Here is a 15790-nt window from a genome sequence, read left to right as displayed (position 1 = left end):
GCACTTTCTAAACTGGCTGAAAATGACCATCAGTCAAAATAATACTGCAGTCCACTGTAATAATGATGTAATGTGTAAGATTGATCATTTTCACTGGACAATATACAGCCCTGTGAAATAATTTTTCTCTCATGGGTCACATTCCTTTTGAATTGAACTCACACAAGTCAACAGAGCCAAAATAAATATTCAAATTGTCCTTTCTTGTTGTTTGTGAAACACTGTTCTCAGCTCTGAGCCAGAATCATATAAAAGATCTTCCATCTTTTCTTGAGGGGTCTAACTCTATTTCATACTGGCCAGAGATTTGACACAGAGCACCCTCTGTGTCAAATCTATTTCCTCCATTAACATGGGAAGGTGTCCCTGAACTCAACACATCTGAGCACACATCTCAGAGTACAAATGTGTATCTGTTGCATTTGTGTACTGTATAATGGTATGCTGGACAGCGCTTCTTCTGTATTTTTAACAAGACATGAGTGTGATACTTTGCTCTATTATTGCAATGTGGAAAAACACCTTTGTTTTTAATGCAATATAAAACATTCAGTTATGTGTGGTTTGTTTTTTTTTTTTTGGACTTTGCCTGCATTCAAAAAAAAAAAAAAAAACCTACTGTGGTTTGCTAATGGAAAGATGTTCAATAAAGGAAAATGGCAAATGTGTCCTGAGGCTTACTCTGGGATGTGTAGTAATTGCACCTAGAACCATCCACATCAACAGCCTCTCTCATTGGTCAAAGAAATGGTTAGGATCTGGGTCCAGCAGGGAAAAAGATAACTGCAAGGGTTAATTGCAAAGGTTCTATGCAAGGAAATTGTTCTGGGAATTCTGTATTTTGTGTAAGGTTTATAACCATTGTGAAATTCCACCATTATCAATGATGAAACATTCCTGTAGACCAAAACAGGCAAATGTCATCCATTTCTGCTCACGCAATGTTCTGTAAATGTTTAATGCCCAGACAAGCGAAAACCTGATGGGTCAACAAAATGATTCACGGGTCAAATACACACAGCGGTGAGGGCGGGGGGGGGGGATTATTCATGAGTCATTTTGTTTTCCAGAAGTCACAACCCTGTTTCGCCCCCTGGGATTTTTATCATGATCGTTAACCCTTTGCTCTCCCTTCCTTGAACCCTGCGGTGGCCCTGCGTTCTTTCGGCCTTGCCCTGCTTCCCACGTGTCCCGTCATCTCCGCCACACTTTGCTCCCAGCGGACACGGTGCACACCAGCTGACTGTGTTATTCTTCTGTATGTGCAAAATCACAGATCGGAACGGCACGGTATTGTGAGCTTGATTTCGGAAAGACAGATTTGGCGAGACGGGGTGAGGCAGCAGAGGTGCCCTCATGCCCAGGAAGATTTTCCCTTAAATGGGGAAAGATAATGATCCTTTTCTCCGCAGGGCCTCCTGTCTGCTGTGTGTGTCTTGCTGTTCAAACAAAGAAATTTCATGGCTCATCTGGCATGCTGGGTACTTTATTACCGCAGCAAACAGCAGCGGAGGGGCTGTCAGCACGCAGCTGGGGGGAATTAGGAGCTTTAATCGAGGTTTAAGTGGGATTTTGGCCATGTTCCAGGACCTGCTGCACTGACGTTTGATGCAGTGCTTGCTGAAGAAGGGTCGGAGGTCTGTGTGCAAACTCCGCCTATACATCTGCCAATTAACCAATTGTGAGACACAGGACACATCCATGTCTTAAGGATAGGGAAGATGAGCGGATAAGGGTTTGGATCTAAAGCTCCGTAGGGGTTGTGGGACCACATTTTGGTGGTTTGGGTCTGCTTTTCTGGTGTTCGGTCAAAAAAGAATCTTCAAAACCACAAAATCGCGTTCTGTGTCACTCCCAGGAAAAGGCTAAAAGAGAGGGATGTCTGACTGCATGTCAGACTGTGCAGGATTATGCATTAGCCATTTGAATCCACACAGCAATGTTCCACCTGTTCATACGAAGGTCCACGATGATGTCTTGTGAGAACATCAAACTCACAATGACAGGTACAAAGGGGAACATACTAATGACCTGGCCCAATTAAACATACACAAAGAAGATGCTATCCTAATAGTAAGGTATTACAGCTGGTCACCTAATGTCACTCATGGGCTTTGTGTCCAGCCTGACAGCACATCTGGAAACAACCATCCTCTCGACAGATGAAACATGCCCAACAATTGAACAATCAATATCAGGTTACATTATATTATTGTCTTTTAGCAGCTGCTCATATGCAAAGGGGCTTACATAGGTTACAATTTTTACATGTTAGTCATTTATACAGCTGGATATTTACTGCGGCAATTCAGGGTGAAGTACCTTGCCCAAGGGTACACTAGCAGTGCCCAAGCAGGAAGCTGAACCAGTAACCTTTCAGCTACAAGCCCTGCTCCTCACCACTATGCTAAACTGCCCTAATTGCCCTGCCCATGGGGTGTTAAAATTCAAGGTTTAAATAAAGTAGGTAACAAATGGATAACAAACTTCTTTCCTTCATGGAGTCAGGGCCTATATGTGCATATTTATGTCAGTTAATCGCACGGTCGTCTCAAGGCAGGGTGTGACGCAAAGCAAGTGAGCTAGGTTATCACCTCGGTGGAATCCATGCTTGCGAGTAAACCCCCGGGCTGTTCATTACCTCACCCATTAGCCTGATTCACTCTACGGGAATCACTCTGGGCAGGGGTCCACGCTGTGAAGAGAAAACGTTTTGCTCCATCGGTCCTGTGTTCTAAAACGCCACTAGTGGGGGGTTTCGACAGTGAAGGATGGGGATAGTGACAGTTTCGCTTCAAAACACTATTTTTGTACACAACAAGCTGTGGGAGTCACTGGCTATGATCTTCTTGTTAAACCGACAAGTTTGATGCTTTGTCATATTTTTTGCTTACAGTGAGTAAAGTTTGGGTGGCTGAAGTTTTTGTGTTGTTCAGCATACACTCTTGGAGAGTTGTTTCTGTATTTTTTAACTCCTAAATTGGTGGCAGCACAGCTGGCAAGAATTTAAGGTTTTAAAAATGACTTTTGTCAGCATTGGGGCAGGTTTGATGCAGAGCCAGGTGTTTTTAGCTTTTCATCTCCCTGTTTAGAGTAGGTGTTTTTTGCTCCTAGCTGTCCACGGCGCCAATACAAGAGTAATTTGAGAAAGGAAAGGTCATTGTTTTGCTGTTTTATTAAATATCCCCAGCAAAAATTAAACTCAAGGTCAGCAGGCGTACAGAGTTTATTGAGGACATTGCTGAAAAAAAAAAAGTTTCTGTTTAATGATTGACCTCCAGGTGGAGATTCATTATTTTACAATATTATTCTTTAAGAGTTTCCTTGTTAACACACATATGATGTGAACACATACAATGGTTGTCATATACAGGTGTCATGAAATACTATATCACAGCTATAACAGCTTTCAGATTGGATTGGATCATTGGATTATGCACTGCACTGTAATGTCTCAGGTATACCAGGTGAACACTTTGGTCTATAGCTGGGTAGAATGCTCCAGTATTTTCTCTATGGAACTGCAAAGAATGTAATTGAACTGATGAAGAACAGAATGAGTAGACTCATTTTTATATCCTTTCTCTCAAGCACCAGCAGAACATTCTTCAGGTATGCAGATGTCAGCATCTTTGGAGAGCCACACTCAAACCTGTGCACTTCTGTGAAATTGTCTAGCAGTTCTAAAGCTGCTGTACGAGTTAACAACTTGGACAGCAAGCTGCCATGAAATAGTCCATCCTTGTCGTCAGTTTGTCTCAGGGATCAAAAGCTGCCTAATGGCCCAGAAACACACTCTTTATGTGTCTCTTTCTCACACGCACAAGGACCACCAACAACAAAATATTCTGCTTTCTGTAAATAAACCCCTTATTTTTTCTATTCGGCTTATTCTGTTTATGCAGTTATGTGTGTTCATATGCTCTTACTGTATGTGTTTACTTTTATGTGCGTGTTCTCACGGGGAGGCCGGCTTCTTGGCAGGTTCTTTGCTCTCGTGGGAGTGGGGTTTAATACAACAGAGGACACAGTGGTGCACATGAAAATAGCATGCTGTCCGGCCTCGCCATAACTTCTGGTCTCTCAGCAGAATGCAAACCCCTTGCAGGCCCTTGCCCCTGCAGTTCCATGCTGTCAGATCAGGACGTGTTACACCACCAAATAACAGAAAGATTCTGCTGAGATTACCAGAGAGATCATTCAACCGAGAAAACCCAACACCACATGTAAATTGTACCACTTACAACAAAAACAAGTAAGGAAAATGACTGTACTGTCTGTATTCATACTTTACGTTCCAGCTCTACGATATCATATCAACTGATACATAGGTGTATCTAGGTGGCTGTAAGCAGGGCCTCTGGGCACCCTTTTATTGTGTTCGTGAAACTGCTTTTACAACAAATCTGCAACGATAAGAACTCTTCTTCTCAGAGCTTATGTTTCTCGCTGATGTTTTTTTTTTTCATATGACGGACAAATGAATGTTGCGTTGGCAGTTCTGGCGCTTCCGGAATTTCGCTGCCCCCTAAAGATAACAGCTGACACTTATCTAAGAGACTGAATGAAAATGTCAACAGTTTTAAACACACGCTGTGCTCGGGACTCGAGACAAAGTGGCCCTGTAGTACACTGTGCCTCTAAAGCTCCGAGACTCTCTTGCAAACGTATTAATTCGAGCTGCAACTATGAGCAATCGCTGGACTTTAAAAGTGATCAAGATAGATGTGACATTACCTCGATCTGACCACAAGGTGTCATATGTCCCATGTTCTTAGCTAACCGATTCAAACACGTAATCATGCCGTGAATTGGAAAAATAACTTCAATAATAACCCAAAATGAGGTGATATGGACAGCGTACCCCATTGGCAAGTCAGTACTGATTGTTCAAAATTAGCATCTCCTCAATACTTTTTTTTTCAGACTTTCAAACTTAATTTATCATTAACTGGCTGGAATCTGATGAGAGGGGTGAGTTAATTAGTGAGGGACTCCCATTTCCAGACTTTAGACTCTCAGTCAGCAGTTATAAAACGGCCCCAGTCACACCTGTAACGATTATTAATTAGGCGAAGGAAGATGGTAATGAGGGGACAAGGTACCGCAGTAAAACAGGGTAAGATGGATGTTTTAAGATGCATCGCATCAGCTAACTGAATTGTTCGGTGTGTATTAAGATCTGCGCAAATTTTGCATATTAGCTAATAAGAGCTGCTTACTTTTTGCCACTTCAAACCTCCGGTGAGGGGTGAATGACTTTCCTTAGTAAATATTGTCTGACTGTTTCAGCCTCCCTGCGTATTTAAAAACTTATTTTTAAAAAATAAAATACACTCTTACTTCTTGGGGAAGCTGCTTCTTGCATACATAAATGGTAATCGTCCCGTGTTCGCTATGTATTAACTTCCTTGGCAGTCATTACCTTGTAAATGGACCGGAGAGAATGTTTGTACGGTACGCTTTGCGTGCGCGATGTGTTGTTTAAACCACAGCTGTGTTGTGCCGAAAAAAGAACGCAGGGAAAACGGTTTGATTTTTCCAAGACGAAATTAGACCACCCGTATAAAAAGTTCTCCTCGGTATAAAGGCTTGCTAATGAAGCTGATTTTCCTGGCTGCTCCATCGCCGCTGCGCGCTTCGTTACAGCTGAGAGATGCTGTAGCGCACGATTCCTTTCTTCCGATATCAGCCCCCAAAAGCGACGATGATTCACACGCAAAGATAAGAGGACTCCTGGCGTTAGCGTTTTAACGTGAGGGTTGATTTGGAAAAAAGGGACCGACTTCTTCGACTTGCTGTAATTACAAACTCATCCCGAGCTTTTAGAAGCGAATTAGCAGGCTTTCTGCTGTAGACATTTTAAAACATTTGACAGTGAGCAAACTTCAAACTTGACACCAAGAAGCATTAACCGCTCGTTAAGATCATAAGTGGAACTTCATGTCAGCTGAAAATTGTTGCTGTCATTTGCATGGGTAATTTGTCGTCTGAGAACTTTTTAAAAAACATCATATGTGGATTACAATTTATTAGCATATGTTTTTGTCAAGACTCGAACATTCTTATAAATTACACAATGTGTTTGCTTAGCAGGGTGACTTAGAACATTTTAGCCCAATTTAACCGTATGTGCGTCAGGATTTAAATGAAGTAAAGACCATGGTTCGAAGAACAGAACAACATTCAGCCTTCTGGGATTCAAACTGAATATGCACTGGTTGGTTACCCTCTGTGCCAACCAGTACATCACATGATTCCAATCCCATGGGCATCCATGTAACATGAAGGTGTTATTTGGTGGTATCCAAAAATTTAAATGTATCAGAAGATTGGGACAAGAGGTTCAATTCAATTCAATTCAATTCAATTCAATTCAATTCAGTTCAATTTTATTTGTATAGCGCTGTTTACAACACAAGTTGTCACAAAGCAGCTTTACATTGATCCCAGGCCTGAGACCCCTTGAGAGCAAGCCTAAGGCAACAGTGGCAAGGAAAAATTCCCTAATTAACAGGAAAAAACCTTGAGCAGAACCCAGCTCAGAGGGGGAGCCCATCTGCTTCGGGCCGGCACCGGGCAGATAGCATTAGAGAGAAAACTTAAAAATTGTACAATGTGGGTACAAGGTTCAGGCTTCATGAACCTATCATGGGCTGCTTGATTTGTAGAAATTGCAGTATTTTGATTGATTCATATGTGTCTGTAATTGGTAATCCCACCCATTGTGGAGCCGATGAAACCTTATTGTCTCTTCACTGTCAGAGGGGCTGTAATGAGAACGACATCTTGCCATAAATAGTGCCATGTTTTAAAATCCCTGCATCTCTTTGCAGCGTGTCATTCAGAAGCAGTCATGTCCTCACGTCCAATCAGAATAACCACAACCATGGGGGGCCCAAAGTTCAACTGTCAAGGTGACCAAACCCCGTCCATGTTGGGTCAATAGCGAGTTAGGGATGGGTTTTTCCTGCACCAAGACGTCTTTAATCCAATTTCATTTCATCAGCAACAGGCTCATAACCTGTAAAACTGGTTCAAACAGCCATTGACACAGCTTTTGGGGCTGAAGATGTTGTAGTGCAGCAGCGCAGAGGTGAAAAGAGAGCTCTAGTCTTGTTACCAACATGGTGTGTTTTACAACCAAAGGGGAAGTACTTCATGTGCATGCAAATGAGTATCACTTGTGTTCCTAGGGGTTGGGCTCTGTGGTGCCACGCCCTATCCGTTCTCTGGACCTGAGCTGATGGATCAGGGGGACATGGGTACCGGGTCCACCCTCGATCTTATCAGTGACTGTGAGAGATACGATGTGGAGGGCCGCTCCCCAAAACCCTGGGAGGAACAGAGGCTGCCCAAGGTTAATGGTAAGAGGCAAAACCTTGGCGAGGATCGGACTTGCCCATATAGTCTAAGTTAAGATTTATTCGGCATTTATTTGTACAACCAGCGTTAACGAGATGAGCTGTGGAGGGCATTTTTAAAAGTTTGGAACGTTTTGGAAAGAGCCTTTAAGATTAAACAAGCTGCCGCTGAGAGCATGGGATCAGCAGTACCAGTTATTTGCAGAGGACACTGCGGACACCAGGCTTTAACTTTATCATCAGTTTGAGCCCTGTTGATTTCAGAAGTGTGAATCACTCCGCTTTACCCGTTTGAATCGATTTTGTTTAGCTTCTGAAAATGTATGTTGTTACGATGTGACTCTGCGGTGACATTGGTTGGTGTCCGCTCAAAGTGATACTTCTGGCAAAGTGTTTTTCACCTCCGGTCAACCCTCAGGAATGCACTGTGTGATACTGTGTTGCTTTCACACACTATTGTCTGGCTGTGCTGTGTAGTCCCTCCAGAGCCCAGGGGAGAGAAGATGGACAGGATAAAATCACTCCTCTTCAACGTCTCCAAGATCCCCTTGCTCTTCCTCCTCCTCTTCATGTTCATCTGTTCCCTGGATGTGCTGAGCTCTGCCTTCCAGCTGGCTGGGGGTAACTAGCATCTCTGATGCCACTCCATGGTGTAAATCATTAACTTCTGCCCCTGTCTATGGCACGGTGGAGTAACTCTTCTGTTACTTTCTGTAACTTTCCTTCTGCTGTATTCAGTTTTATCACTGACTCAAACAGGTCTACCCAGGAGTAAATATTGTAACTCTTTTCTTTAAACTTCACTGCAGTGTCTTCTCCACCACTGTAATCTTCTTTTGTTATTTAAGATTAACTTCACAAAGAAAAAGCCCACAATGTAAATCCCTGGCTATAACTTGTTTGGAAAAACAGGAAATCTGTCCTGAGCTTATTTTATTTTTTCTGTTTGCCTTTTTCTTTGTGACGTTACATGGATATTGTGCTGATATTCTGTCGATTATGTTGAGGCTCTGTAATGTATGTATTTCATCTTTTCCATTGTGAGCAGGAAAGGTGGCTGGGGACATCTTTAAGGACAATGCCATCCTGTCCAATCCGGTGGCGGGCCTGGTGGTGGGAATCCTGGTGACTGTGCTGGTACAGAGCTCCAGCACGTCCACCTCCATTATTGTCAGCCTGGTGTCCTCAGGGCGTAAGTCCCTCTCTGTGCCACTGGGGGGAGAGCTTGTAGAAGGCCGCACACAAAAAAGGTCGTGAAATAACCCTAGCACAGTGCATGGTTTGTACAGAAATACACAAATATCCTTTCAGGGACACTTTTCTAGATCAGTGGTGGTTATTTTAGAACTTTGGAATTCTGCTCATTTCAGCTCTGATCTTAATTACAGCGGCTGATTGGTTGAGTGCTTGAGTCACCCGTTTTTTCTACTGCTTGAAAGACACCAATAAAGTGTTAAAAGGACTTAGAACCACCACAGTGCAAGTGGCTACCAATGTTCAAGATGATTTCTACATAGACGGATTAGAGGGAGTCTACAATATAAACGTTTACCAGAACATTCCTCAGCTCCATTTGAGGAACTCATACAGTAAGTAGTAAAGAGGAGTCTGTGGGGTTCACACTGTCTCAGGAGATGAAGCAGCGTACATGTTGCCCCCTGTGTTCACCTCCCGCTTGCCTGCTGTCTGTTGAAGCACGCTCTCATAATGACACAAGCTGTGGTTAATTTCCTGCATGCGTCGGACTCTCATTATCTGCGTGTCTGCGCTTCTCCTCATCTAAGCGTGCTGGTGTCACTCTCTCAGCATCTAATTACAGCAAGACAAAGATACAATTAGAAGCAATTAGCTCTGACAAAGTTTGACCAGACTTCTACAGACTCTATATGTTCGCATCGAAAGTTCCTGCAGGGCAGTACTAAAATAGAAAGTCTCAGCTTTGTCCCACTCCTCGAAGAAAGCAAAACTGCAGCAAATGGAGGTTTATATAATGCTGCATAACATGCAAATCTGCAGACATAGAACTGTGTCTGAGTTCATTGACACCCCGCAAACAGCCTTCAAATGATTAATTTATAAACAAATAATAAATTCTTATTTATTTCCTTACTTATTTATAAGGTAAAAAAAATTCAAGGTGAAAAATTTCTCCCTTGTCGGTGTCAAAATGGACAAAGTTTCAGAGGGACATTTATGCCTCAAATTAAAAAAAAAAAACCTTAGAATTGTATGCTTTTAATGTGGTTCTCAAATAAAAGTGATCCACAGAGCTCTTCCAGGAGACTGCCAGCTGGGACAGATTTATTTTACTAATAATAATAATTGGATAGAAAGCAAAACATTTTCATGTGGATGGCATACTCAATGAAGTTACGTATGTGTGAAATTAAAATGATATATTTCGTAAATAATTTTTTTCTGGTTCATTTTATACTGAAATGCACAGCTACAACATTTTACACTCTAAAACCCTAGCTTCGACACTGTGGCCTCCTCTGAATTTTCTCTGCACAAAGCTGTTAAGATTAAAGTGCATCGTTTAAAAAGTTTTACGCAGAAAAAAAAATGTAGAACACGTTTTTATCCTGCTCAGTCAGGGGCAGGGATAAATATGGAGTGCACTGTGTGTTATGTGCTCTCAGAGTCAAGCGGATAGAGCGTGGCAGTCAGCTCAAAGGATCGTACAGACAGAGTGATATGAATATGAATGTGTGGTTCTGTTGTTGATCTGCAGTTCTAGAAGTGGGCTCTGCTGTTCCTATCATCATGGGCTCCAATATTGGGACATCTGTCACCAACACCATTGTGGCCCTAATGCAAGCCGGAGAGAGGAGTGAATTCAAACGGTAAGGGGGATGAGGTTTAACACATTAAAAAATGTATGCTGTGCTTTCTAATTTTTTTTCTTTTTTTTTTTTATGTGGTGCTTTCACATTAGGCCAAAGGGTTTATCAGCTGATCCCCATTTTTTGCCAAGAGGAGTTTGATTTGGTTCAATTCCTTCCAACTTCAAATAAATAAATTCTTATATTCAAGGAACTGGATCTGCAGCAGACGTTTCTTTTGATAAGAATTGCCTTTGGGAGTCACATTTATTCATTTTTTATGCTTCAGAATCTTTAGCTGGATGGAATAGAAAAGTGCAAAATTGGAAAAAAAAAAAAATGTAGGCGGTCACTTTTATCCATATCATTGCTATGAAAGCTGATTCACCTGTGGCACAAACCAGAAGTGCAATGAGCTAGATGCTCTATGACACAACTTCCTGTGGTGAACGCATCACTTCCTGCAGAGCCTTTGCCGGAGCCACCATTCATGACTGCTTCAACTGGCTGTCAGTGCTGGTCCTGCTGCCTCTGGAGGTGGCCACCGGACTGCTGAGCCACCTGGCCGCGACTGTGGTGAGGAGCTTCCAAATCCAGAGTGGAGAGGACGCTCCTGAGCTGCTGAAGATCATCACAGAGCCCTTCACCAAACTCATCATCCAGGTACTGTATTACAAGCAGCGGGCCCTTTAGTCTAATTCAATACCCAGTTCTTATATTGCAGCTGCTCAGACTACTTTACGGTTGGCCACCATATGCTGTTACCCAGAGCAACTTACAAAGCTTAGAGTTCGTATGTGTTACTCGTTTGTACAGCTGGATGTTAGCTCAGGCAAATGCAGGTTGAGCACCTTGCCTTAGGTAATGGTTGCGTACCACTATTTCACACTGCTGTCCACACAGTCTTCACCGCTGTATTCCATCACACTGTATTTATTATATTATATTGTATATATTATATATATATATATATATATATATATATATATATATATATATATATATATATATATATATATAATGTATATTATTATCATTATATTATCACTTTATTAGCATTGGACACTTCACCAAGCTCATTGTTCAGGTACTGTGTTAGTGTTGTGTTACAAATGAATTATAAATAAGCACCTAATCTATTTCATCACCTAGTTCCTTTATTACTACTGTATTACCATTGTACTAATATTGTAATAACACTGAGCCCTACGTTAAACCCATTAAGCAATGCATTAGTTCATTGGTTGGTGGTCCTTTATTGCCGAGTTCCTCAGGTCCTTTATTGCTGATTTCTAAGCAGCATGTGACTACTAGATAACCGCTGTGTCCTCCTTTGATTTTTCTTTCTCCCTATCCCAGCTGGACAAGTCAGTGATTACAGGGATCGCCATGGGAGATGAGAGTCTGCGAAACAGAAGTCTGGTGAAAGTGTGGTGCAGGATCGGTGTGCGTATGGTAAGGCAGGTTCAGACTGTGGCAGTGTATATTCCACTGATGGAGAGCTAGCAGCTGATCTCTCCTCTCTCTGATCATGCCTTACATTACAGCACATATTTTATCTGCAAACTCCATTGTTTATGAGATGATTGCCATGCATGTGCATACATATGTACATAATTACTTCTAAATCTGCACATATGTAAATATCCATATATACATATTGTATATAATTATACATAATTATACAAAATGATTATATATAATAACATGTAGTGCTCTCTGCCTCTCCAGTCTGTTGTGAACCTGTCCGACAATGCTTCTGGGGAAAATGGGACAACCTGGACCTCACAGAATGTAACATCACAGGACAGCTTACAAAAATGTAGGCTAAGTTCTTGCCTGCTCAAAAGTAGACACAACCAAAAATAGTTTTATATGTTTTTTATCCAATATGGCCATGCAAAGGCTGTTTTTTAAGAGGACATAAGGCCCACACTAACAGAGAAAGTAGCCAGGGAGGGTGACTGGGTCTGACCCTAGCTGTCCCTTGGCTCCCCAGGCAGGCACCTGTTTGTGGACACGTCCATGTCGGACCTGGCTGTGGGGCTCATTCTGCTTGCAGCCTCTCTGGTTGTCTTGTGCTCCTGTCTGGTGCTGATAGTCAAGCTGCTCAACTCCCTCCTCAAGGGCCAGGTGGCCAAGGCCATCCAGAAGATCATAAATACAGGTGAGAGGTGCAATAACTTAGATTTCAATTAGTGATCAATTTCATTGCATTATTGTCATTTAGCGGACACTTTTATCCGAAGTGACTTACATAGGTTACAGTTTTTTTACATTTATACACCTGGATATTTACTGATGCAATTCTGGGTTAAGTACCTTGCCCAAGTGTACACCAGGGTACAACAGCAGTGCCTCTGCATTACATTACATTACATTACATCATTTAGTAGACGCTCTTACCCAGATTGACTTCCAAATAAGTGCATCACTATGCTAAGAGTAGTTATCGAGCAGGGAAATCAAATCGGCAACCTTTCAGTCATGAGCCCTGCTCCTTATCACTGTGCTACACTGGTGCCCCAGCCAATGTCATTGGTGGAATGGTGTTTAGACAATAGCTTTTTTTTGTGGTCTTTATTTTGGAAATGACAAAAACATTAAAGGTTATATGAGTGAATCACGGACAATTTTTGTTATTTCCCCAGTATGCTGAGTCTTGGTTCTTGATTTCTGCCTTTCCTGTTCCAGCACTGATCAAACAGTGTTTTATACGCAGTCCTAGACTGTCCCATTTCTCTTTTCCTCAGACTTCCCCTACCCATTCGGCTGGCTGACTGGCTACCTGGCCATGCTGCTGGGGGCAGCAATGACATTTGTGGTCCAGAGTAGCTCTGTCTTCACCTCTGCCATCACCCCTCTGATAGGTGAGTCACACAAAGCTTCAACGTGATGTGTGCACAATTCTGCACTTAGAAAAACATTTTTTTACATTCTCTCCCAGGCAAGTTATTAACATCAAAAACTGCTGTGGAAGAGGATGTATCCTTTATTTGAGAAAAGTAAGGACAGTTGAAAAGTTTGAACAAGTTTGAAAGTTGCATTTTTCTCAATTGTCATATGGTCAAACTTTTTTTCCCTCCAATCATTTATGCATTTTTTAACTGATGGAACTAGTGGTTGCAGCAATTTTCATCTTTTTCCTGCAGTTTACAATTTTACAGAATTAATGAGTTAATCCAGGAAAAGGCAGAGTTCACTTGGGTCTTTTTTGGTTCACTTGGTTTTTTTTAATGAGTTCTCCAGCTTTCACTTGAAGTTGTGCCATGTAAAGGCAAGGGGTTGTTCTTGGTGCAAGTTAATGAAGGCAGTAAATGGTGGATGGAAAATTCAACCCAGGGAGACAGGTGGACCTGAGAAATAAGCAATCTGTCATTGGCATTTTTACCGCCCTCTGTCCTCCCTGAAGTGTCCAAATCAGAGAAGGCATGGCCATTCCAGATGACCGGCAATTAATGGTGAGGCAGCAGAAAGCCTCGTTAACAAGCTTGGGAGAAAAAAATTTCAGTTATGGGACTCTGGCCTGTATTGTTTGCACAAAAGCAAACCAGGGCAGTGGTTAAGGAACTCATTCCATAGTTGCTGAGTCTTAGTTATTAGGCCTGTTTCAATTTATTTGCATTTTTTTCTTGATGAATCTCACCATCTCTGGGCAGCAGCATAGCTAATGGTTCATAAAATATTTAATTTTGTTGAATTTATTCAGCTGAATGCTTTCAGGCTAGTTGCCCTTCCCCATAGTGCTGTTGTTGGGAATGATAGTATTGGTGGACCCAATGGCAGGCCTATGCGCACCTGACCAAGCCTGTCGTGTCCGATTTTCCCCTCTGTTCTCAGGTTTGGGCATGATCAGTGTTGAGCGTGCCTACCCATTGACCCTGGGGTCCAACATCGGCACCACCACCACCGCCATCCTCGCTGCCCTGGCCAGCCCAGGGGACAAGCTGGCAGCAGCCTTCCAGGTAAATCCACAACAGCCACTGTCAACACACAGGGAGACCGCCCCCTTTCGTGGGCCATTGTGTTTTTGCCCAATTGTCTCCACTCACATCTGATGATGTCATAGAAGGCCCACCCTGGCAGCTTTGCCGTCCCTGCCCATCGATACCCTGCCTGATTGCGCCTCAGGCTCACAGTACTTCTTTGTGGGTCGGCATATTTCATATCTATATTTCATATGGAAAGACCATAAATATTAATCAGCTGGAGGCTGAAACACACTCGGAAATCTGAGCTGACAACCCCCTTAAGAAAGACGGGGCAGAAAATCAACCCCATGGTGGTTTCACTCACACTTCTGTGTAAGTACTGAGGTGCTGCATTAGTCATGAGCTACTAATTGGGTGCATACATACCTCTGCTGCTTCCTATGGTGACATGCTGGGAGACATATGCAGATATAATTGTAACATTGGAAAAAAGTAGCAGACTAAATGATAATTGTGTTCGGAAGCAGCCTGACATCAACACACGCACGTCACAGAGGACTGCTCTGATTGGTTCAGCCAGTGTCTGTTCAGAGCAGATAACACTCACTGTGACCAAGTTGCTGTAATAATGGTTCTGCCCCTCTTCCTGGTTAATGATTGGAAGACTTCCCTCATTGGTATTTCTCAACAGAGTTCCGGCTCTTTTTTTGTGAACATAGTCCCTGCCTCCTTTGTGTTGATCAAACTGATTGCACGGGTTCCCTAAAGGTGCATTTTGAGGGTGGGAGTGATTTTTTTTTTTTTCAGTGTAGTGTTTTCACCTGTCTGGTCCCCAGATCGCCCTGTGTCACTTCTTCTTCAACATCTTCGGGATCCTCCTCTGGTACCCGCTGCCTGTGACGCGGCTGCCCGTCCGCATGGCGAAGACGCTGGGTGAGCGCACGGCCAAGTACCGCTGGTTCGCCGTGCTCTACCTGATCGTGTGCTTCCTGCTTCTGCCCTCGCTGGTGTTCGGCCTCTCCATGGCGGGTTGGCAGGTGATGGTAGGCGTGGGCGCGCCCTTCGCCGGCGTCATGCTCTTCATCGTCTTCGTCAACCTGCTTCAGGTGCGGAGCCCCCGCCTCCTGCCCCGGCCGCTGCAGACCTGGGACTTCCTGCCCGCCTGGATGCACTCCCTCAAGCCCGTGGACCGGCTCATCGCCAAGGCAACACTGTGCTGCAGTCCCGCCCACGGCGACGAGCCTGCCACGCCCCCCAGCCCCCCGCTGCCCTTCGCCCCCGACTCCGCCGCTGCCCAGAGGAAGGCGCAGCTTGCACATGACAACCCCGCCCTCTCCTACATGGACGAGACCCCCTCTCGCACCCCCGTCTTCAAACTGCGAGGGCTAGAAAGATGCCACAGCACCCCCCTTTAGCTCGGGGTGGGGGGTGGGGGAGTGGGGAGGTTCTGGGACACTGCAGCAGCCAGGAGGAGGTTTTTTGTGTGAGTGATTTTTTTTCATAGCACTCTGTGTGCATGCTGTTATGGTGCTTATCCAGTGTACACATCAATACACTGGTGATTTACTGCAATTAGATAGAGAGGAATAGGTTTACTGTTTTATAAAGTAATTCCTGGAGAATGGTATTACTCATCTCAGTGGGAGGATATTGGCCCAAGGGTTAGTAT

At 43.4% G+C, this 15790-nt stretch overlaps 1 protein-coding gene across 1 annotated transcript; it reads left to right on the top strand.

Annotated features, from left to right (window-relative positions):
- Positions 1–7261: 7261 nt before the first annotated feature.
- LOC118791280 (sodium-dependent phosphate transport protein 2A-like) lies at positions 7262–15536 on the top strand. The gene is made up of 11 exons (XM_036548585.1): positions 7262–7367; positions 7842–7985; positions 8413–8556; positions 10099–10210; positions 10657–10852; positions 11549–11644; positions 11921–12011; positions 12189–12356; positions 12943–13059; positions 14030–14154; positions 14958–15536. The coding sequence occupies exons 1-11, from the start codon at positions 7262–7264 to the stop codon at positions 15534–15536; spliced, it is 1878 nt and encodes a 625-aa protein (XP_036404478.1).
- Positions 15537–15790: the final 254 nt, after the last annotated feature.

Source organism: Megalops cyprinoides, chromosome 16 (assembly GCF_013368585.1).
Source record: "Megalops cyprinoides isolate fMegCyp1 chromosome 16, fMegCyp1.pri, whole genome shotgun sequence".
NCBI classification, from domain to species: Eukaryota; Metazoa; Chordata; class Actinopteri; order Elopiformes; family Megalopidae; genus Megalops; species Megalops cyprinoides.
Note: the sequence above shows the minus strand (reverse complement) of the source record. Positions and strands in the feature narration are given on the sequence as shown.